Raw genomic sequence first — 24,258 nt, forward strand, 5'->3', positions numbered from 1 at the left:
TCGGCTTGGTGGGAGTCCCTGCCCACAGTAGCCTGAGTCAGATCTTCCTGCAGGCCGGCTTGGCCAGACCCCTCCCTGGTCGCCCTTCCCCTTCTCTCTGATGGTGACATTCAAACAATAAATATGCAATAAATAGCGCTCCTGGGCCAGCTGCCTTCAAACCCCACATCAGCCCCCACCAGTCTTCTGAGTCAGGACAGGCGTCCTGGGGTGCTGGACAGGAAGTCCCCAAACCTCTCAGGGTCTTGCAGGACCTCGGATCCACCTCCATTGCCAGGTCTGGGCCCAGTCTCCAAGGAGACCTAGCAAAGCTGGGTCCAGGGCAGGGCTGGGCAAAGCAGGGCTGGCGGGCGGGTGCTGGGAGGGGGCTGTTTGTTACCCTGGACGCCTCCACTCTAGGCCACAAGTCTGTATTGGGCTCAGGAGTAGATGGTGATGACTTCACGGCCACCACCACGGACCAACAGCACCCGTTCGAGGCCCTCAGTCAGCACCTCCAGGAACTCCATGTCTGTAGGGCATCGAGTCAAGGAGGCAGCACCCAGGGAAGCACCAAGGGGCACCCAGGGAAGTTTCGCCCGTCAGTCAGAGCTGGGTGCCCTGGCACCCCCTAGGGTACCCAGGGAGAGGAGCTCCTGGCCTGACCTCACACACTGTCCACCTCCCCACTGTCCACCTCTTTACAAAGGGATACAGTTCTCATCGCCCTCGCTGTTCTTGGGTGGGCCAGGCATGTTCAGTAGGACCAGGCGGGCGTCATGGGAGCGTGTGACAATGACTTCATTGAGCTTCACAGCCGTGTGCATGCGCCGCACATTGGATTGGTCCCTGAAGATAATGCAGCTGAACATGGGCCCCGCCCCTGGCCCACCCACAGGGCTTGTCTGCCCCCATCCCACCTCCAATCCCAGACCCTAATGTGGCTGGGTCCATTTCTGCTGCACTCACGGCTTAATATGTACCAGCTCCCGGAAGTTGTCGGGGGCATGGCTGGGGTCCCAGGGCTCTGCTGCCATATATTTGTCCCGTGTCCATGTCATCTGGATCTTGTCAGTCCCAGCTGCAGACTCTTCCTCCTCGTCTGAGTACAGGCTCTCCAGCCGCAGGGCTGAGTGCCGGTCCTTGACCAGCTGGGCCTGAGGACAATCAGAGGAAGTCTCCTCGGTGCCATGGGAAAGGGTGGGCCTGGCTGGCCCAGCGTGATCACCCAGCCTTAGGGAAATGGGTGGGGCTGGGGTGAATCATTCTGATGCTCCCACCTGATGGCGTCTCCCAAGGCCTGACCCTGCCCTGGACGGAGAAGGCCACTGACCTCTCGCTCCCGCTCAGTCTTGGTCAGCCTCATCTGCCGCAGCATCTGGGAGCGCTGCTCCATCATCAGTGTCCGCTCGTAGGTATATGCAGAGATGTCGCTGTTATGCTGGGGAGAGGGTGAGCCATGAGGACCGCGCTACGTGGGGCAGGGTATCCACAGGGCTACGTCGGGCAGGTGGCTTACCATCTCCACCACTTCCACCTCTGCCTCGAGGCGCAGGTGGTACAGGAAGACAGCCAGATCCTTCTTCATCTGGATGCTGTTGTCATCCATCTGGGCCACCGTGAAGATGCGCATCCGGCACTTCCTCCAGACCTGTGGCAACAGAAGGTGGTGGTTCAATCACACCCCACCCCTTCAAGGGCCCAGCCCCTCTCACCGGGGCCCAACCGCCTGGCCCACCTTGTGCTGGCGTAACAGGAAGGGCAAGAGCATGAGCATGCCGCCGTCGTGGACAATCCACCACACATCGATGTGGCCCTCCAGGTAGCGCTCGTGGTTGCTGGGGTAGAAGGCGATGTTCTTGGGCACGAGCAGGGCCAGGTGGGCGGCCGTGGTGCAGCGCACGGTGTCTGGGGAGGAGGGGCACTACTGATCATCAGCCTGTGACCCTCTGGCCTCTGTCCCCACTTGACCCCTGCCCCTGTCCTATGTGGTCGAGCCCAGGCCCTGACCCTCACGCACCAATAAAGGTCTTCCAGGCACGTGGGTCCTCACTCTGTCGCCAGCCGTAGGGCCAGCCCAGCACCACGGAGTTATGCCTCATGCCACCCAGGCCGCAAGACTGGATGAGGTGGGCCAGCCCCTCACGCACCTTGCTGGCCACCACCACCTGGCAGAAGCCCTTCACCTTCTCAATCTCCATCATGTTCTTGATTGTCTGTGGGGAACATAGCAGGGTCAAAAAGCAAGGCCATCAGCGTCCCCTCTGCTGGGCTCCCCACCAAGGCCCCTAGGGCGCAGAGGGTGGGGGTGGGGGAGGAGACGGGGGCAAGCTGCCCACCCAGAGGCCATGTTTTCAAGATGGGACAGTTATAACCCCCTTGCTCCAGCTCTCAGCTGGCAACAGTGCTGTCCACCTGGCTGGCTGTGCACCAGCTGCAGCCCAGACATCTCTAGTCCAGCTCAGTGTCCTCCCAACACCACCCCCTTGCAGCAGGCACCTGCTCAGCGGCCTGGGCCTCGCCATAGCTCTCCAAGAAGCTGCCCTGGATGACAGAACCAACAATGGTCAGGCCCTTGCCGGCCTTAAGCTGGGAGGCGAAAGTGAGGAGCCGTGGGTACTTCACATGAAGATCCTCATCTAGCTTCAGCAGCACCAGCAGCTGAGGTCTGTGGTGGCCGAATGGAGAGGGAGCCTGAGACCAGGGCCAGAGGTTTCCAGGGAGCCCAGCTCCTTCCCTTCCTGGCTCACAGGCCCCTACACGTAGCAGTGATCCAAGGGCCAAATAAGCAGGATGGTGCCCCTGGCAACTCAGGACAGGGAGCACGGACTAGGGAGGGGGAGCCAGCACCTCTTGACTCTCCCACCCTCACAGCGCCCCCTGAGAACCTGGACTGGGCCCCACCAGGCCGGGCGTGACTCACCGCCAGTTCTTGGTGTGAGGAGGTCCCTCCTCTAGCCGCAGCAGTGCATAGCGGGCAGCACTCAGGGACAGGCCTCGGATCCCGTCGCCCCACTCCTTCTCAGCCCTGCAGAGGCCCCCACAAGCTGGTAAGCCCCTGGTCCCACCCAGGGGTTGTGTCCGTGTGTAGGTGAGATGAAGGGGCCAGGCCCGAATCACAGTCCCCCAGCCCCAGCACCACGGTGGCTAACAAAGGACGGCTCAGCTCCCCACAACCCAATGAAGAGTGGCCCAAAGGCCCCAAGCAGGTGGCAGCCCTCACTCACCCTTGGTACTCAATGTACTTGTAGATCATGCCGGCAATGAGCATGGCAACCAGGGCATAGTACCAGGACGAGACAAACATAAGAGCCAGGCAGAGGCTCATGCCCAGGAAGGACAGCGCCCTGGGCCAGAGAGTGGGAAAGGGCCAGAATCAGGGAGAGACCAATAGGGCCCCAGGCCCAGACCCCCAATCTCTCACCAATAGCAACTGCTGCCCAGAAAATTCAAACCCCATCCAGAATGGGGCTCCTGGCTTCCCCAATAGCTCTTGTGTCAGAGGACCTGGCTCAGGGGCCCAGCTGGCGCTTACCAGTGATAGTACTTGAACCGAGGCCGCCAGTTGGGAGTCCTTAGGAGCGTCTGCACAGCACAGGCCAGGTTCACAAACAGGTAACACATCAGAAAGAACCTGCAGCACAGGGAGTGGCTGGTACAGAGCGGCCTCCTTGGCAGCCAGGTACCTGATGTCCCTGCCCTTCCAGGCTGGGCCTGGATGAGGAACCAGGACATGTCATGGCCCTGCCGTGCACAGGCTCAGGCAGGTCTTCTCAGCCTCACCACACCCAGTCCCACAGCCTGATGCAGATGGGACACTGCAGCAGTGTCCGCAGAACCAGGTCTTAGAGGATGGGCAAGTGTTCACAGGCAGAGGAGGGGAGGGGGCTGCAGGCAGGGGGAACAGCTGTGGAAGAGGATGGTATCAAGGAGGGCTCAGCGTCTGGAGACGGCTAGACAACAGTCAGGCCTCTGGCCTGGGTGACCAGTTGGATGAGGGGCTGTCATGAATGTGGGGAGAGTGGGTCAGGGGAAGACAACAAGGGCCATTTTGAATCACTGAGTTAAAGACACTTGAGGGACACTGTGGTGGGTGTGGGAGACTGGGATGGGGGAGGCCTACCGCCATGAGCCCTCCAGGAATGACAGCGGAGGGGCAGAGGGCTGAGTGGAGGGGACGCCAACCTTTATCCTCAGCTGGTACGAGAGGAAGGACAGACAAGAAGGCAGCAGGGCTTACGAAAGAGGGTGTGCCAGGGGGCAGGGACTCCCATGAGGTGTCCCATTAGGGCTGCCAGGAGGAGCCACATGATAAAGGCTGAGATACATCCTCTGACTTGGGCAGTAAGGGGCCACCACCCAAGAAGACTGTGGCAAGAACAGTTTCAGGTGTGCGCTGATGTGTGGGTGGAGCTGGGCAGTAATGGGCGGAGGTGTGCTGGGGGGAACAAGAGAGCACTGACTCCAGCAGGCCTGGCTGGGGCTGGGGGGCAGCTACTTCGTGGGGAAGGGGGTCCCTCTCAGTCTCACAGGCTGAGTGGGGCAGTGAAGGCTGGCTCAGTCATAACGGAACAAGCAAAAGGAGCACTGGCAGTGGAGCAAGATGTGTGAGGAGAGGTGGAGTGGGCCCCAACCCTGGCAGAGGTGAACACAGCAAGGACACGAGCCCTGCCGCCAGGACCCCTGGAAATTGCCGCGTGCTCACCACCTCCTGCAGGGCACTGGCAGATTCAGATGCCCAGCATTCCAGAACTTTAAAAGCAAACAACTTTGAAAACGGATGAGGTAGTGGTGGCCTCATGAAGGTGCTAGAGACCAATGCTTGCCCTGACCCTGCTCTGGGGGTCTCCCACAGAGGCACATGGGACCTACTGGTCTCTTTAAAATTTCTGAGTAAGTGCCAGGCTCGCTCCAGAGGCAGAAGTGGCTGAGCTCTGCCAGGCAAACATCCCCCCATACAGCCTGACACATCTCCCTACTGCGCCCTCAACACCAGACAAGGTCACAGAGCTGCTGGGCAGGGCCCCCGGCTGAGGGGTGCTGAGAGTGAAAGGAGCCTTTCCCAAGACCATCCCCCAGCCCTGCCCTGAGCCCCAGCTCACATGGATAGAATGGGGGCCACCATGTCAAGGGAGGCGATGAGGATGCCCAGCTCAGCGATGAGTGCTGTCAGGAGGAGTGCCCATGTTGGTTCGCCATTTGCCTTGCCATGGCCAAAAACCTGCAAGCACCAGGGTCAGTGGGGTCCGAAGTGAAGAAGTTGGTTCCACTGCCCCCATTCCACACCTAAGGCCACAAGTCATGAAGTCCCTCTGGGGCTCAGGTCACACCCATGCCTATCCTGATAGGTACGAGTTCCTCTGCCCTCCACTTCCTCAGGCCTCTCTGCTGTGGATGAGCCACAGACAGGCCTTGGGGATTCTGGGCCCAAGCAGCTCTGCCAACAGCAGGGCAGGGCCAGGGCCAGGGCAGCTCTCAGCAGCTCTCCATGGATAGCTGCATGGCCCTGGCCCCGGCCCCCAGCAGGATAAAACGCGCCCATACTTATCTCCTACCTCTCTCCCCCAGCCGGTGTGAGGGGCCAGGAGCACCCAGGCGGTGGGGAAGTGCAGAAGGCTCACCCGGAGGAAGGGGATGATGTTGTCCTTGGCGATGGCCTGCAACAGGCGTGGTGCCCCAGTGAGGCTCTGTAGGCCGGCGCCGCAGGTTGAGAAGAAGGAGCCGATGACGATGACCCAGGGCGAAGGCCAGGCTAACGTGCCCACCACCAGGTTCCTGCTGACGCCATCGCCGTACCTGCAGGGGCCGGACTCAGGCCATGTTCCATGCAAGGAGCCCCCCAAACCCTGGGTGGGGTCCCCCAGAGTGAGGGTTGGCAGAGGTCAGGAAGGATGGCTATGGTGGACAGAGCTCTGGCCCCTCAGCAGAGGCCAGGCCACCAGCCCCTATCCTTTCCCCTCAGCCCAGTCCCGATCTGATGTCACCATCCTCTCAGAAGCAAAAGTTCTGCTGGGGCCTGACCCACCACTGGCAACCAGCAGCCTGAGGACATGTGTGGAACCACGTGTGCAAGGGGGGCCGGTGTCAGGGCAGCAAAAGCTGAGTCCAGTGCCACGGGGAGGGGCCCAGATCACTCACTTGTCCCGGAGGACCACACCCTCGATGCAGGCGCCAAAGAGAACCACGCTGCTGAAGTCTGTGGCTGCGTCAAGGAAAGCTCGGCCTCCGCGGCCTCCGCTGCCACTGCCGTCCCCGTGCATCCCCGCACAGCGCCCAAGGGCCCCTCGCCCAAGCCTTAGCTGGCAGACTCAGCTGGGACACCTGCAGCTGTGGGTTTCGTGTTGTGTACACACCCCTTGAGTGTGCGCGTGTGTGTGAGGGGTGACGTACACATGCACGCATAGGGAGTGTGTCTGCGCGTGCCAGCTGGTGACTTATACACAGGCAAGTGCCTCCTGTCCCCCTTCCCCACCCACCCCAGGCCTGGGAAAGGATACACACAAGGGAGGTCGTAACAATGGCCAGAATGGTCCCCACTGGGATGGACTTCTGCGCATCTCGGAGGTCCCCGGAGCGGTTTGAGCCAGCCATAATGCCTCCAAAAACAAGGAAACTCCCTGAGGGGCTCCCTGGGAGTGGGGGCAGGGCAGGGTGGGTGGGCAAGAGGGCTCACCTGTTACGGAGGGGAAGAAGATGCCGACTAGCACAGTGAAGGATGTGGCGATGTCGGCCACCACGTACAGGGGCAGGCTCTCCTTCAGGCCAAGGGCGTCTGTGGAGGGCAGCCCGTGCTTCTCCACGACCTCACCCTTCTCCAGGTAGGTGCTCCACAGGTTTTCTGTGGGGGCAGCAGCATCACCACTGCAGCCCCACCTACTTCCCAGGGAAGTTTGGGGCAGCCCAGCCAGAGGCTGCAAATGTAAGAGGTTCTCGGGGTTCAGGGGGGTGACTTCAGCCGAATGGCTACGGTGTCAGCCACCGGGCTGCTCTGGCCACAGAGAAGGAGCTGTCTGGCTACAAGTCTGAAAGGCGAAGGTGGCTGAACCACCATCACCTGCCACTGCCTGCCTCCTAGACAGAGGCCCTTTATGGCTCCTGTGAGAACAATCACAGGCAGGGTCAGGGGCTGGTGGCTGGGGAGAAATGGGCTGCCAGAACTTTCTGGGGGTTATTGCAGGCCTGGGACACTGGCCAAACAGGCTCCGTTCACCCGAAACCCAGCTGCCAGGAGCCAGGCTGAGAGGACACGGCTGGGCTGGGAAGGCAGCCAGAACTGCCTCCCATTCCTGAGCTGGCCACACAAGGACAGCTCTGTGCTAATCCATCCTTCCGTGCTCATTCCCTACCTCCTGCTCAGTGTGGGGGGCAGGAGCAGGACAGGAGGGAGGACGCACCCTGGAGCACGCCAGCAGCTGCACCAGGGATGCCAGGGATCTCAGTCACATTGTTGAGCAGAAAGTAGGGGTCGCAGGAGTCTGCGGTGAGGTTGGGGCTGTGGCAGAAGAGGCTCCAGAGCCGAGTGGCCACGGTCTCATTGTCCACCACGGCTGTCTTGGCACAGACATCAAACTGGTCCCGGGACAGGGTCCTATTGCCCAGCATACATACTCTGTGGGGCCGGGGGGGGACAGAAGCATCAGCACCTGCTCAGCCAAAGACCCCAACCTGCTTCCACCCTGTAGCCTCTACAACTCAAGGCATCAAAGGCCATCCACGTGGGAAGGATGTCAGTGCAATGCCTGGATGTATTCCCAGGTTACTTACGGAAACACGGGAGGGTCAAAAATAGACTTGATGCCCCCAGCATAGATGGAGAGGATGGAGATGATCACACAGGCCAGGAAGAGTGAGGCAAATTTGTTCACATACTTGACACCAACAAACACCACCAGGGTCATGAAGGTCAGAAAAATGGTCCCATACACCCGCATATTGTTCAAGGTGGCACTCGACATGTCATGAGTGCCTGTTGGGTAAAAAATGGCGGCTGGTGGGGCAATGTAGGTCTGAAACAAGAAGACAGATAGAGGAGGTTCAATCTTCCTATGTGGAGAGTCAAGCCCAATATTTTGGTTTTCTTTTTTTTAAGAGTATCCAGAGGGGAGTTCCCTGGCCGTCCAGTGGTTAGGACTCAGTGCTTTCACTGCCGTGGCCCAGGTTCAATCCCTGGTTGGGGAACTAAGACCCCATAAGCTGCACGGCCAAAAAAAAACAAAACCAAAAAAGAGTATTCAGAAAAAGCCAGTCACAAAAGAGCATATATTGTATGAATCCATTTATATGACAAGTCCAGAATAGGTAAACCTGATTAAATTTTTATCTATCTATCTATCTGGCTGCGCCGGGTCTTAGGTGCAGCACGTGGGATCGTTGTTGCTGCGTGCGGGATCTTCGTTGCGGCATGCAGGATCTTTTAGTTGCAGCATGCAGGATCTAGTTCCTGACCAGGGATCGAACCCGGGCCCCCTGCATGGGGAGCATGGAGTCTTAACCACTAGACCACCAGGGAAGTCCTTGATTAAATCTTATTGAAGACAGAAAGCAGATTAATGGGTGCCTAGGGCTGGGGGGAATGGAGAGTGATCACTAATGATCATGGGATTTCTTCTTGGGGTGATGAAAATGTTCTAAAATTGACTGTGGTGATAGTTGTACAACTTCATGAATATACCAAAAACCATCCAATTGTATACTTTAAATTCACTTTAAAGTGAATTGTATGGTATGTGAATTATCTCTTAATAAAGCCATTATTGGCTTCCCTGGTGGCACAGTGGTTAAGAATCTGCCTGCCAATGCAGAGGACACGGGTTCGAGCCCTGGTCCGGGAAGATCCCACATGCCGCGGAGCAACTAAGCCCGTGTGCCACAACTACTGAGCCTGCGCTCTAGAGCCCGTGAGCCACAACTACTGAAGCCCGCAGACCTAGAGCCTGTGCTCCGCAACAAGAGAAGCCACCACAATGAGAAGCCCGCGCACCGCAATGAAGAGTAGCCCCTGCTCACCGCAACTAGAGAAAGCCCGCGCACAGCAAAAAAGACCCAACGCAGCCAAAAACAAATAAATTTAAAAAAAAAAAAGCCATTATTTACAAAAAAGAGAAAAAGGATCCAGACACAGGAGTTGACCTGAATAGCTAAATAGCAGAAGTGGAACAGTTTGAGGAGCAAAAAAATAATGACAGCACAGGATTATGAGCCAAAGAATAAAATAAATATCCAGGAGTCCATGGGACTTCCCTGGTGGTGCAGTGGTTGGGAGGCTGCCTGCCAATTCAGGGGACACGGGTTCGAGCCCTGGTCTGGGAAGATCCCACATGCTGTGGAGCAACTAAGCCTGCGTGCCACAGCTACTGAGCCTGTGCTCTAGAGCCCGCAGGCCACAACTACTGAGCCCATGCGCCACGACTACTGAAACCCGCTTGCCTAGAGACCGTGCTCCGCAACAAGAGAAGCCACTGCAATGAGAAGCCCGCACGACACAGTAGCCCCCGCTCGCCACAGCCAGAGAAAGCCCGCGCACAGCAACGAAGACCCAACACAGCCAAAAATAAATAAATAAATAAATTTATTTAAAAAAATATATATATATATCCAGGAGTCCATACTGATATAAATACATGGTTGAATAAATAAACAAATGGAAAAAGGACAATTTCCTTACAGAAGAAATCAACATAACAAATGTAGGAATGTGGGTTGGGGCTTCCCTGGTGGCGCAGTGGTTGAGAGTCCACCTGCCGATGCAGGGGATGTGGGTTCGTGCCCCGGTCCGGGAGGATCCCACATGCCGCAGAGCGGCTGGGCCCGTGAGCCATGGCTGCTGAGCCTGCGTGTCCGGAGCCTGTGCTCCGCAACGGGAGAGGCCACAACAGTGAGAGGCCCGCGTACCACAAAAAAAAAAAAAAAAAAAAATGTAGGAATGTGGGTAATAGAAAAACAAACAGGGCTTCCCTGGTGGCGCAGTGGTTAAGAATCCGCCTGCCAATGCAAGGGACACGGGTTTGAGCCCTGGTCCGGGAAGATCCCACATGTCACAGAGCAACTAAGCTCATGCGCCACAACTACTGAGCCTGCGCTCTAGAGTCCATGCTCTGCAACAAGAGAAGCCACTGCAATGAGAAGCCCACGCACCGCAATGAAGAGTAGCACCCGTTCTCAGCAACTAGAGAAAACCCGCGTGCAGCAGCGAAGACCCAATGCAGCCAAAAATTAAATAAATGAATAAATAAATTTATAAAAAGAAAAAGGAAAACAAACAACAAAACCCCCAGAATATCCAGGAACAGGCTCCACGCAACAGACAGGGGACCTGGAGGTGGGAATAGACAGGCAGTTCCTCTAAACATCTACTATCTGGATTCCCAGGGGCGGGCACTCTTTACCCTGTGCTCCCCACTGCTCCTCCCCCTCTTCTCCCACCACGAGGGCAGTTCAGTGGGAAGTGGGAAACTGAGTCAGAGCACACATGAGGCCCACAGAGGTGGCACTGCCCTCCAAACAGGGTCCTGTGGCTGTTCACCCTGATTTAGGGATGAGGATAAGATGGATCTGAAGGGCTTTATTAGCACAGAGCCCTGGGGGAGACAGAGCTGGCCAGAGCCCACATGAGCCTGGGAGGCAGGCTCTGAGTCACCACCAAGATCTGTCTCTGAGTTAAATGCAGTAGTTCACAGACCACCTGCCATGGTTGAAATGTTGCCCGAGTGGATGGAACATCCAGGGTCAAGGTGGAGACAGCCAGGCCCCTAGCTTGCCTGGCCCAAACTGGGAAAGGGCTGAAGGGGAGACTGGCTTGAACAAAGATCTTTCTCCCTTGAAGAGGCCTCCCTCATTATAAGCCCTAGACCCTGACCAGAGGTGAAGGGAGCATGAGCCGCCTGGGCCTATGGGAAATGGACTGTTTCGACAAGACCCGAGTTGGCCAGGGCTTAGCCTGACTCACCAGCAGGATCTCAATGGCCCCCAGGATGTACATAGCCGCTGCAAATGTTGTTCCCAGGTAGAAGCACAGGCCAACAGCCCCTCCAAATTCTGGTCCCAGCGAGCGGGAGATCATGAAATAGGAGCCCCCAGCTACAACAGAAAAAGCATACATAGGTCAAGGCTGGTTCTTCAAGGGGGCCGCTCCCATGACAACCCTTCACAACCATCCAGAGGGACAGGGACTGCTTTTCCCATTTATGAACGAGCAGAAGGGTTAGAAGACTTGCCCAAGGCAGCATGGTTAATAAGTGGCCAGGCTGCGGTTGGACCTGATTTCCATTTGATTCCAACACCCAGCACGGGCCAGTGACACGAATACTCTGCTGGGGCAGCTCTAGGTCCGCAGCAAAGCCTAAGTGGCCTACTGTCCCCCACCTCCCTGCAGTTAGGTCAGTCCCCGCAGCCTCCCCTGGTTGGGTGTGTCCTATCTCAGCATGCCTCACCCCTCCCAAGAGCTATCTCTGTTAGTCTGACCCTCCAGACCAGGGCAGGGACTAGCTTTTTGCCGCTAGGGCCAGCCACTGGGTGAATATCCATGGCTGACCCTCCTGCCCTGAATCTGTGCTTCCATCAGAGTCTAACACCCCTGGCAAGACTGAGTCAACACTGGACCCCAGCGCCAGTGAGGGTGCAGGGGACAAGAACAATCCCATGCTGCTGGTTGAAGCTGCTCCTGATGAAACTTCTCTGGTGAAAAATCTGGGAACAGGGATCAAGAAGCTTTAAAAAGGCTAATAATCCCTTTCATGCTGTAATCCCACCTCTAGGACCCTCTTCTAAGGAAACCGCCAGGGGCGTGAACAAAGATTAGTGTGCAAGGCTGTTTATGACAATAATGTTTACAATAGTGAAAAAGTAGAACCCAAGAGTAGGAGAATAACAAAAATTAGGTAATGTCAATCCTGTTTTAAAAAAACAAATGAACCGTTTCCAGCACTTGAGAAACACACAGACACACACAGACACACACAGACACACACACAGACACACACACACACACACACACACACACACACACACACAGAGTTTGGGGAAAACAATACATCTCAATACTTTATAAGACCCTAAGACCATGTATGAAAAGGCTAACAGTTTTGACCTTAGGATGGTGGGATTATGGGTACTTTTCATTTTCTTTTCTACATTTTTTGCACTTTCAAACCCTCTATGGTAAACATATATTGCCTTTTTCCCCCTATTACTTTTATACTAATGCTAATAAAGCTGTTGTTTGAAAAAAATAGAAAAGGATTCAAACACAGAAGCTAACCCGCATAGCCAAATAGCCAGAGTGGAACAGGTCAAGCAAAACAATAAATAATGATGGTACTAAGATTATGAGCCAAAGAACAAAATAAATATCCAGGAGTCCACAGTGATATAAATACATGGTTGAGTAAGTAAAAAAACGGAGTCTCTGAAAACCAAGTCCAATCTCAACATCCCGGCTGAAAACCCTCTGCATTGTCTATACTGTAATCCAGTGTGGCCCAGACTCCTTGGCTTGGGCCACCAGATATGCCCCATCACCTTCTTTATCAGCCCCAGCCCCCGCTTTTAAAAAAGTACTTTTATCCAAAAAAAAAAAAAAAAAAAAGCCCAAACAAACAAAACACAAAACAACAGCAATCTCAAACTCTGTCAAGCAAGGATGCTCCTAAGTGGTAGCACTGTCATGGCATCAAGGACTAAGATCCCACCAGAAAACTGCCCGGGGGGGGGGCAATAAGTGTTCCTAGGCATGTCAAGGTGGATTCTGGGCCCATCCCCTCCTCAGGCCTGAGTGGTGCTCACCCACCTGGAACCACGCCGTTGGTGGCAATGGCGCTCATGGAGATGGCCGTCAGCAAGGTCTGTGGAAAGGAGGGCCTAGGTGAGCAGCTCAGCTGGGTGGGCTCTGGCCCTGCCCCAGCTGGGATACTCACACAACAGCAGCAAATGAGCACAATGAGGAGGGCCTGCAGCACACCGGCCGTGCCCACCATCCAGGTCAGCCGCAGGAAGAGGATAACCCCGAAGATATTCTGCAGGCAGGGCAGGTACACCCCCATGAGGGTGCCCATGCTGGGTGCCTATGGAGCAAGCGAGGGAGGGGGAGACAGAGCGTCAGAGGGGCCCAGATGCTCCACGGAAGGCCAGCCCCTGGTCACGTGACAGTCGCCCACCCCCAGGGTGTTCTACCAGAGAACAGGTTGGAGAGGGATATTCCAAGTGGAGTCCTGGGGAGTGCAGGGGGTAAGGTGAGAGGATGTCTGTGTTGACTTTGATACATGAAGAAACAGTTTGGGACTGGGAAGGTATAAAACCTGATTCTTTTCAAAACCCCACGTGTGAGCTTTTGAGCCTCACCTCCCCCTCATGGTACTGCCCCCTTCCCTTCCTCTCCTCTTTTATACTTCTGCAAAGTGAGGTCTGTGTCAGATCTCCACCTTCCCACTCAGCATGACCCATGTCACCCAAGCCGGAGTCTAAGAAGTTGTTCCTGACCCTCCCTCTCTCCAACCCCCCAGTTCAGTCCAGTGGACACTGAGTCCTGCCCAGTCTGCCTCTCAAGCTGCCCTGAGATCAGCATTCCTTGCCTCAGCCTTAGTCCCCTGAACCTGGGGCACTACATCTGGGGCACCTGAATGGTGCCTTCTTGTGCCTCTCAACCTCTCCACACTCCAGCCCGCTCTGCTGCCAGAACAGGTCTCTGAAAACCAAGTCCAATCTCATCATCCCTACTAAAACCCCTCTGCATTGTCTATACTGTAATGCATAGTGTGGGCCAGCCTCCTTGGCTTGGGCCACCAGGCCTGCCCCATCACCTTTGTCAGCCTCAGCCCCTGACAACATCAGTCCCTCAGAGCCTCTGAACCAGGGCACGTGCTGGGCTCTGCCTGGGAGGGTTACCCCTGCCTCACTGCCTGGCAAATTCCTCTTCAGTTAAACCTTCAGGAGACTTAACTGTTTCCTCTCCCAGGAAGTTCCCCCAGGTTGCCTTAGCTGGAGTTGGTACTTCCTCTTGCATCCCCTCAGCATCTGATATACCCTTCTATCATAGTGGTCACGGTAACTGTTCATTCAAATGACCATACTGGGTAGACGTGGCTTGTTCACTGTTCTATTATCAGCAGGCCCTGCTGGTACTCAAAAGGTGCTCCTGAGCCCAGCGAGCGATGCCTTAGAAGGCCTCTGGGATAACCTGTTGGGAAAATCCTGCATAGAGAGTAGAGACTCAGGCTGGAGGGCAGGTAGGGAAGGTCTAACGGGCATATCGAGACAGGATTTCTCAGCTACCTAAGGGTAGAGTAGGGGCCAAACAGGAGGCCAGGGCAGATGCTGAAGCACAGGATTAGGGCTGGTGCCTTCTTCTTCTTTTTTTTAAAAAAATATTTATTTATTTGGCTGCGCTGGGTCTTAGTCGCGGCCATGTGGGCTCTTAGTTGCGGGATGCAGGATCTAGTCCCCTGGCCAGGGATCGAACCCAGGCCCCCTACATTGGGAGTGCAGAGTCTTAACCACTAGACCATCAGGGGAGCCCCATGCGCTGGTGCCTTCTTGAAGAACTGAGCCTCACATGAGAGCAGCCCAGAGTAGTGGGGCCCTGAGAGCTTCCACCAGAGCCCCAGCAAAGCCTGCTGCCCTGGAGCTGGGGTGGGAGAAAGAACTCTGGCCACAGGAACTCTTCTCAAGGGTCCAGGCCTGGGGCAGGATCTGTGTGCAGCCTTAAGGACCACAGAAGGGCCTAGAAGGGCCCGAGTAAAAACAAATGGTCCCTCAAACTGTCCTGCACAGTGTAGGTGACGGATACACCTCATCTGGGCTCTGTCTGAGCCCTTCTCAGAGGCGCTGGACCACCCGCTGGATAGTAGCAGCTCCCAGTCCCCCATCTGAGGCTGAGTCACTCTGGGAAAAGGGCAGTGTGGGAAAGGGCCCGGCCGGAAATGCTTTCTGCATCTCCAAATAACCTCTGGCAGCCTCAGAAGGTCACCAGGCCACAGGCGGAGCAGCTCCCATAGAGAGGCTGCCTTGGGTCTTGGTGTGGTCTGGTTGGAGGACCGCCCTTCCGGCTTTAAGCTTTCCTTTTCTGAGGCCCCTGCTCAGACCTGCCTGGGCGAGGGCCACAGCTCAGCGGCTCCAGCTCCCTAGCTTCCTACTGACTCTCTGTGGACTTGACCAGGCTCCTGCTTTCTCCATGAAAAAGCCACTGGTGCTGGGACACTCAGCCATCCTCTCACATCTTTAACCTAGGGCCAGGTGAGCTGGCAGGTAAGCTGAGGCTGGACCCCAGCATCCTCACAGGCTCCTCATAAGGCCAAGGGACCATGGCCCTTCACCAACTCAGAATTTCTTCTGACACCTTGTTGAGATGTACACTAGCCTTTCTTAGGGACCTTTTTACTCCCAGCCACCAGCTTCCTGAGCTTGGTCTGAAGGGACAGGGAGGAGGCTTTTACCCAAGGATTCCATCACCCTCTGCAGGGCTAAACACAGATAGCCACAGACAGTCAGCCCTCTCTCAAGCGTGGGCTAGTTTGCCTCCCAGAACTGAGGGGTGCACATCAGCCTCTCGCCTCGGCCCACCTCAGTAAGGTCCAAATCTCATGGGCAGGTCTGAGGTTGGGGATTTGGCTTATTCTAACCAAGAGCTCCTCCTGCCTGTGCTGACCTCCAGCAAGAATACTACAGCTAGTGCCAGACTCAAGCTGCTTCCAAATCACAGCTTCTTCCCAAACCTCAGGGAGTCAGTAGACATGGAGGGAACGTTCTTTGCCTCCAAACTGAAAACGTAGGGGGGAAAAAAACCCAGCATTCAGTTAAATTGAGCCCTGTCACACAGGAGAGCTGAGCAAAGATGTGCAAAGTCATCCTGAAGAGAGGACGGCTGGAGGGCCAGAGGCCTGGATAGCGACTAGGGATGGGACCAGCAGAGGGATAGGGAAGCCCCAAGAGGCATGCTCCTATCACCCCCAACCCTGGTGCTCAAGGAACCCAGGGGCTGTCGGAGGGGTCTGCCAGTGGAGCTAACACAGCAAAAGGGTTTAGTCAACTGCTCTAGGTCACATGGCCCCGAGGGACAACCAGGTTCCTGGATCCAAAGGTAATATCCTTATCCATCCTGATGGGATGCCAGTGATCTGGCACTCCACATAGTCACATACCTCACAGTAAGCCCACAAGTCTCCCAGCGTTATGCATTGATCTTGTTTAGCTTAGTCATCTTACGCAACTTACTTAATACCCCAATATGCAAGCTTCCTCATCTGTAAAATGGGGATGAAACCAGCACCTGCCTCACAGCTTTGTTGTGAAGACGACATACAAGAACCCAAGCCCACTGCTTAGCATGATGCCTCACGCACAGAGAGGCCTAAGTAACGTCACGTTCCACTGTTATTTTTGAGGGCCTCCCTGGTCCTATGCCCTGAGGGCCACCTCCCTGGCCCACCCCTTGAAGCCTCCTTGAGCCCAAAGCACTCAGTGCCCATCCTCCATGCTCACCAAACCTGGCACCTACTTCCCCCAGGATGATCATAACCATGTGGGGAAACTGCCAACTCCATGGTGTTGAATCTGTCTTCCGAGGAGCGGCCTCTCTGCTGCCCCTGGCCAGCTCACCTTGGCTGCTCTCCGGCGGGCACCCTCTCCACTCTCAGCCTCCTCATGCTCCTTGGCGCCCTGTGTGAGGTTGGTGTAGCTGACGAGCTTGCCCAGGAGAGATGATACCTTCGGGCGGATGTCCAGCTCTTCCTGTAAACAGAGCCACAGGGCAATCTGGCAACTGGCACCAGGCTACCTGTGTGTAGACAGCAGCCTGGCCTCTGGCCCCTTGTCAGGCCCTGAGGCAGGCCTGGGCTCTTGCCTGGGGAAACCCAAGCCAGCCCACTGGGCAGGTGTGGGTGCCACACCCCAGCACTCACTTCTCTCTGCCCCACCTTGGCTACAATCACTACCAGCCCGTTTGCAAAACTACCTGCCTTGGGGGGAAAGGGCAGGACAGGGCACGGCTGGCAGACAGGGGAATGGCACGCTTCAGTCTGCCTGTTCGGCCTGGCCACCTCCCAGCTGTGAGTAGGCCTCTGGGACTCATATCTGCCCTCAACAAAAAAGCCACCCTAGTCACCCCAGGGAACCAAGGAGGTCAAAAGAGGTGTGGGACAAGTGAAGTCTCTCTTATCTGCCCAAACCCTGATTGTCCTGGATGGTCTTCTCCACGAGGCCTCACACCCCGTGAGTAACCCACCTCAATCCCCAAGATGGGATCCTGGAGCCCTAGCCCATCTGCAGGTGGGGCCAGGTCAAGAGGCCTCCCAGGGCTCCAGCTCCCGTGCAGCATCTAGCACAGCTTCCCCAGCACTGTGCCTCCGCCTGCCTCTGGCCCACATTCAGTCTTTCCCTGTCTATCAGCTCCCTTCTGACCCTACACACGAGGAGAAACTGGTCTGGTGTAAGAAGTAAAGATGCAGGTCTTTGCAGGTGTATGGAGATTGAAGAGCTTATGAGACTTCCATGGGGCAGCTGAATGTGTGGTCAGAATTTAGGGGACTAAACCATGACTTCAATCCAGATACAACTTCTAAGCTTGAGTCTGAAAATGATAAAATTCAAGTTCAAAGGCACAAAATTGGGAATGTTTCCAAAGAGACATCCACTGAGGTTGCAGATATGGCTAGAGGGGGCAGATCCGGTGAGAAGGACCAGGGCTCAGTAAACTTGATGGGCACAGAGTTGGAGGAGTCAACCAGGAAGGCCAGGGAAGAGTTCACAGGAGAGGGAAGAATCATGGACTATGAGAAGTCCTAGAAGTGAAGGGGACAAAGGAAATCCTGAGGCAAGAAATACTGAGAGGTGGTGACCTTGCTGAGGGGCTGCATGGAAGTCAAAGGTGAACACCCCTGGAGGTGGTAATGGGGTACAGTGGCCTCTGGGAAAGCAGTTTCAGTTCAAAGGGCCGAGGGAACCACAGCCTGACTGCCAAGGGAGCGAGACAGACAAGGGGAGACTGGAGGAGAAGCCGAGACATAAGGAGGCACAACATCCAGCCTGTCTGCTGAGCTAAAGCTTGGGTCCTGACAGGTCCCTGCCCACCCACCTCCCTGCCACACCTGGGGCCCAGAGTGGCTCCTCAGCTACCTCAAACAGTGCCAGGTTCCTGTCATGGTAGTCACTTCCTCTGGAAGCTTCCATGGGACAAAGAAAAGGGCTGCTCTCCTTGTGGTTGCCATGTCCTGTGGAGAGAGAGGAACGGAATCCCAGTCAGGGGCTGCCTACTGAAACCCCAGCATGCACTCCTCCCCAGCAGGCGTGCTGTCATCTCTGTGGAGCACTCTGTGGGCCAGTGTTACCATGCTGGGCCTGTTTCCCCATCATACCCTGCCAGCCTCCTTGAAAGGGCCAGAATTGGCAGTGGCCTATGATCAAAACCCAGCATGTAGGGCTTCCCTGGTGGCGCAGTGGTTAAGAATCCGCCTACCAACGCAGGGGACACAGGTTCAAGCCCTAGTCCGGGAAGATCCCACATGCCGCAGAGCAACTAAGCCCGTGCGCCACAACTACTGAGCCTGCGCTCTAGAGCCCGTGCACCACAACTACTGAGCCTGCATGCCACAACTACTGAAGCCCATGTGCCTAGAGCCCGTGCTTCGCAACAAGAGAAGCCACTGCAATGAGAAGCCCACGCACCGCAGCGAAGAGTAGCCCCTGCCCGCCTCAACTAGAGAAAAACCCACGCGCGTCAATGAATACCCAACTCAGCCAAAAATAAATTAAAAAAAAGAGGACTTCCCTGGTGGCACAGTGGTTGAGAGTCCGTCTGCCGATGCAGGGGACACGGGTTTGTGCCCCGGTCCGGAAAGATCCCGAATGTGCTGCAGAGTGGCTGGGCCCGTGAGCCATGGCCGCTGAGCCTGCGCGTCCGGAGCCTGTGCTCCGCAACGGGAGAGGCCACAACAGTGAGAGGGCTGCGTACCGCGCAAGAAAAAAAAAAAAAGAAAAAAGAAAAAAAAAAAACAGCGTGTCCAGGCATCTAGCAGAGGGCACAGGTGTGAAGGGCCCAGACAGCACGTGTTAACACCAAGGGGCAGAGTCAACTGCAGGAGGGCGTGGCCCAGTCATGGCCCACCTTCAGACCACCCCTGAGACACACACTCCCATTTTCCAGCCCTTCGGGAATATCCAGTGTGCCGGGTGCCCAGGGCTCGGTGTCTTCAGGGCTCCCCCGAGGTGCTGCCCTCCAGACAGATGAAGCCACACAGGGCTCCTTCTGCCGCCATGGCCAGCTGGCCGCCTACTAGCCACCCCACCATGCACTGCACAGGGGCGTCCTTGAGGGCCACCCGAGGCATGCCGGGAGGAGGGGCAAGCAGGAGACTGGCCAGAGAGCGGAAGTGGGTGCCTGAAGCTGTCTAGGGTCATCTAGGAAAGCCCTACGGAAGCCTGACCAAGTGGCTGTGGGACTAAGCAGGACTGTTGGCAGGACCCTCTTGTTGACCTACCTCCCTGTCCCCAGATCGCAGCTGCTTGCTCCAGACTAGGCAAGTGGCCAATCCCAGCATCCACCTACCCCCCAGGCTGGTGAGGCAGTGCCTCAGCACCAAGAAAACCTCACAGAAAGGAGCCAGATGCACCTTTTTTTTATACGCCTGCCTCAACTCTCAAAGCTTGGCTGCATTTTCTGGCCACCGGCATTCACACTCTTCCCTGTTTTCCAAACTGTGTCCACTGTGAGTCTCAGTGGGTGACATTCCCATTTTTTCATCAAGCAGGCAGAAGACACCAAGTACTCCTTTTCTAGTTGCTAACAGTAAAACCCCCGTCAGACAGTCTGACAGCTGCAGTGGCAGTGGCTGGAGGCTTCACAGCAAATGGAAAGATGACATCTTGGTTCAAAGAAGCCACGTTGGTGTTGGATGGCAATGACAGTGGCAGCAGTGTTGGCCTGGTGTCCAGTGATGGAGGCGGCAACAGAAGTGTCTTCACTGATCCAGCCTAGTGGGGTATTCCAGCCATGCCTGATTTTGTGAGAGCTACCTGCCAACCTTTTCTGGTTAAATATCCCGCAATCCATTTCTCTTGTTTGCAGCTAAGAATACTGAACGATGATACATCCTCTTCCATCTGATACATCCTCTTGCCATCAGTATGAGACTTAACTTGCCTTCTCTGAGCCAACAATCACTCAGCAGGTGCTGCACTGTGGATTCTTTACTGTCCAAAGAGACTGACAGGGAAAGCATGCTGATAACAATTTCTGGGGCAAAATCAGCTGTTCCTTCCCACAGTATGTAAAAGTGGTACATCGCCTCATCTAGGAACCTGGATTAGCTAAGTAAGCCAAGAAGCTCAGTCCCAGAAGCTACATGGCTGTATGTAGGGTAATGCCAACGGCACAGTGGACAAAGGTAGTGGGAGTTCAGGCCAATCTACAGAACCATGTTAAAGCCTCGTGGGGAGACTTCCCTGGTGGTGCAGTGGTTAAGAATCTGCCTGTCAATGCAGGGGACACGGGTTAGAGCCCTGGTCTGGGAAGATCCCACATGCCATGGAGCAACTAAGCCAGTGCGCCACAACTACTGAGCCTGCGTGCCACAACTACTTAAACCCACGTGCCTAGAGTCCACGCTCCGCAACAAGAGAAGCCACCGCAATGAGAAGCCCACGCACCGCAACAAAGAGTAGCCCCCATTCACCACAACTAGAGAAAGCCTGCGCGCAGCAACGAAGACCCAACGCACCCAAAAATAAATAAATAGATAATTTTTTTTAAAAAGCCTCGTGGGGTCACGTAGCTCCTCAGACACCCTGTGACGTTTGCTGTGCCCTTGATGCTTGTTCAGGATCAGGATAAGAAGCCACAACAAAAATCTGAAAACCCAGTAACAATGCCCATTACACTGACAGCCCTTCAGTGAGAAGCCTCTGAAAAGTACTCTTGGATTTTTGTGACAAAAAAATATCTCCCCTGAATAAGTCAGAGGCTTCATTTTGTCAAAAACAGGCAACTATAAGAGCTCATCTTATTTCCCTTTCTACCTTGGCTGCCAGGAACCTCTAAGCTAAATTTATTTTTTAGATGCAGTCACCATCTACCTCGTCTCGGAGTCCTTGCCTCTTTCCTCTGCATGGTTTTGACCTGACAGTAACAGTCCCTTGGGGAGGCATTTCTGTTGCATATCTCTTCTGATCCTTTTGTGGAAGTAGGTTGAAAGTAAAGTATAAATTATTCTAAACTCCTGCACTGCAGCCTGCCCCACCACTGTTACCTCATCTCTCTGAAGACTGTACTGGTATCCAGAAAACACAGAGCTGAGCACACAGCAGTTCCCCCAAAATGCCTGTGGATGGTCCTCTAAGACCCAGCTGATCCTTGTCCCTCAGCCATGAGTCCAGGGCAGCTCAGAGCCCTTGCAAGGGTTACCTCTAGTCCTCACAGCAACACTCCAGTAGATATCATTTACCCCCTTTTAGTAACAAGGAACGTAAAGCTCAGAGAGATTCAGAGGCAAGGTCACTCAGTGAGAGGGCCAAACTTGGGTCCCAGGATCCACCAGAGCCAGGTGGGAGCTGAGTTGTAGGTTCTACTCCTATTTTGGACCCCCATCCATCCCAGGAGGCACCCCAGGGTGCAGTACAAGCCTTTAACTAGAGAAGAGTGTCTGGGGTTTGCAATTTGGCCAGGGTGTGCATACCCAAGGCACCTCTTGGTGCTCAGTGGCCAGCAGACTAGCTTGGATTCCTGAACCTCCCACTGTGTGACCCAGGGCAACCTGCCTACCCTCTCTGTGTTGCCTTGGTTTCCTTTTCTATGAAGTAGAGCTAGTAACACCTACTCTTCCAACTGCCCAGATGCATCAGAAAAGGGACAATCTGGTGCCAGACACCCAGCAGGGATTCCGTGGAGTTCCCCAAAACCTCATTTAAAGACAGCTCCCATGGGATTGTGGGAACTGGGTGGGAGGGGGGGCTGGTGTCTAAGCAGTGCCTGGATATCTGTACTGCCCTTAGCTATTCCAAAAATTCCAGGGCAGGTCTGGGCATGCCTGCTAGGCCAAAGCTGCTCAGATACCACCTGAGACCCCTGGCGAACCACAGCATGAAGGCTGGGCCTGGGCGCTGCCTGTGAGGTACACATATGTGTGTGCTCCTGCCAGCAGCTGTGAATGTACCAGCTGCAAGCAGGGATCCAGGTGACACTCCTGATCCCTCTGCTCACAGGTATCTGCCAGGGGTACCCCTCTAGAGCCTCTTCACCCCCTGCCCACAGTGAGCTGGGTGAACAGGCCCATCTAGGCCTTTGGAGCAGAGGTATGGGCCTTGAGAGATTCAGACACCAAGCTGGGGGGTCCCCATAAGATGGACCTGAGGGGTCACTATTTTTGTGCCCCTGACCCTTTGCAGCCCCCACCAAGAAGGATCATAACCACTCACCAGGGTGCAGAGTGTCCCCCATACCGCAGACGCAGTCAAGATCTGGCTGAAAGGGAGGAAGAGGAGGAAGAAGGGGGATAGCGGGAGGAGCTGGCCCAGCCTGGAGGGACCTGACAGGACTCAGCCAATGTAGCTCCAGTTCCCTATAGTCAGCCTGTGAGAGGCCAAGGCGGGGCCAGAGGCAGGACTCCGCTCTGCCTACCCACTGGTCCAGGCTGATCTTAGGGATGCAGCCCAGCCCAGCCTCTGGGGAGAGCGAGCCTCCAAGGGCTAACAGAGGAGCAGGCGTGGATGCTGGCTCCTGCTCTGGCCACTGGAACAAGGCTAGGGGCAGGTGCTGGCATGGGGCAGGGGTTGAGATGTGTGCACCCACACAGCTGTGAAGCCTGTTAAATGACCATGATGTCCAGCAGCCTATGCCACTGTCCTGTGCCATCTCCTCACACAGCAGTCAGGTGACACACATATAGCCATCACCCACATCAGGCATGGATCACCTCAGTCATGTCACCATCACAGACAGATCAGAGTCAGATCAACATCACATCACCTGATACATGCCAACACACACGTTCCCTGCATATCTCCATCATGGTCAGTCACAGACGAAGCATTTGTCATCAGTCACATCACCATCCTCATCATCGATAACCCTGCAGGAAATGGTGGCCCACAAGAAGTGTTATCCTGACCCCACCTTCACTCTGCGGTATCCCACAGCTATACACTTGCACAAGCACAATTACACATGCATATGCTGCTACACATACAGACACATGTTCTCGGCAGTGTTCACACTCCAAGAGTGGCCCTGCAAGGACAGCCCACTGGGGGGCTCCTGGGGGAGGAGATGGTGAAAGGGTCAAGGGCAGACACCTAGGAGGGGAGGAGGGGTTTACCTTCAGGTCCAGTTTAACATCTAGGTTAAGAGTTAGGGCTCTGGAGGCTCCAACCCTCGATTTGAATCCCCTAGAGCAAGTTACATAAAGGCTCCATGCCTCAATTCACTCCTTTCTAAGCGTGAGTAACATGACCTATCCCAGGGGGGAAATTAGGAGGATTAAACGAGTTAATTCACTTCAAGTGCCTAGACAAGCCTGGTCCCGTGTGAGTGCTCCACAGATGCCCACTGTACCTACAGATGTAAGCTGGGATCCACGCAAGTGCACTCACAGGCAGTTACCCACTGACCCCCTCAGGCAGGCACAGCCTTCTTTCCAGGGCCCGGGAGTGCTGGGAGGGAAGGGGGAAGGGGAGGGGAAGGGAGGCGAGAGAGGGTAGTCTTAGGGAAAGAGGTGCTGCCGCACAAAAGTGTAGGCAAGACGGGAAGCGCTTAGGGGCGGTTCACAGGAGGTAGGAAGTGAAGGGTCTGGGGTCCGGGCTGCGGTCGTTGCTCCCAGCCGGGAAGGGCCAGGGATGGAGGCTCAGCGCTCTCCGCGCCCCGGGCGGCCCGGCTGGCCCGGCAGGCCTGGCCACGTCTGCAGCCCCCGCCCGCGGCCCGCAAGGGAGGAGCTGGGGCGGGGAGGGACGCCCGACCGCAAGCGCGAGCGCCGGGGGCCGAAGAAAATTGTTTCTGCGCGCGCGGAGTAAGGGACTGCTGGCGGCGACTCAGTCTAAGAAAAGTTGGGCCCGCATCGACGTGTGCGCGCACCGGCCGGCGTCGGTGTGAGAGCGGGCCCCGCGTGGCCAGCTTCCCTGCCCCCGCCCCCGCCAAGGACCCCTCCGGGCGCGTCCTCACCCTCCGAGTCCTCCCGGTCGGCGCGCTCCCCGTAGTCCACCCAACTGATACCCTCGAGGTTGTCATAGTCGCCGCGTCGCGGCCCGTCCACCGGCACCACGGTGAAATGAGGCATTCTGCGTGCTCGGCCCCGCCGCGCCCGCCGC

The 24,258-nt window shown here is 55.8% G+C and overlaps 1 protein-coding gene across 1 annotated transcript; it reads right to left on the bottom strand.

The window, feature by feature from the left end:
* Window positions 1-374: 374 nt before the first annotated feature.
* SLC12A4 (solute carrier family 12 member 4) lies at window positions 375-24,258 on the bottom strand. The gene is made up of 24 exons (XM_082677989.1): window positions 24,113-24,258; window positions 18,082-18,176; window positions 16,567-16,698; window positions 12,891-13,037; window positions 12,764-12,818; window positions 10,925-11,055; window positions 7,744-7,985; window positions 7,374-7,588; window positions 6,653-6,817; window positions 6,477-6,575; window positions 6,118-6,175; window positions 5,601-5,775; window positions 5,082-5,200; window positions 3,515-3,613; window positions 3,207-3,326; window positions 2,903-3,007; window positions 2,479-2,647; window positions 2,000-2,195; window positions 1,718-1,887; window positions 1,499-1,630; window positions 1,313-1,420; window positions 949-1,136; window positions 695-828; window positions 375-511 (listed from the first exon to the last, which is right to left on the bottom strand). Exons 1-24 carry the CDS (start codon window positions 24,225-24,227, stop codon window positions 420-422), a joined length of 3,261 nt encoding a protein of 1,086 aa, XP_082534115.1. The 5' UTR covers window positions 24,228-24,258; the 3' UTR covers window positions 375-419.

The sequence above is a fragment of the Grampus griseus genome (genome assembly GCF_964374135.1).
Source record: "Grampus griseus genome assembly, chromosome: 19".
Classification (NCBI taxonomy): Eukaryota; Metazoa; Chordata; class Mammalia; order Artiodactyla; family Delphinidae; genus Grampus; species Grampus griseus.

Bases quoted from the DNA above. Each gene is read 5' to 3' on its own strand.
- SLC12A4 (XM_082677989.1), bottom strand. From the start codon at position 24,227: ATGCCTCATTTCACCGTGGTGCCGGTGGACGGGCCGCGACGCGGCGAC. The intron at 13,038-16,566 runs GTGAGCTGGCCA...CTTGCTCCATAG, and splicing joins CCCGCCGGAGAGCAGCCAAG to GCACCCAGCATGGGCACCCT. The intron at 7,986-10,924 runs GTGAGTCAGGCT...TTCTTGTTTCAG, and splicing joins GGGCCATTGAGATCCTGCTG to ACCTACATTGCCCCACCAGC.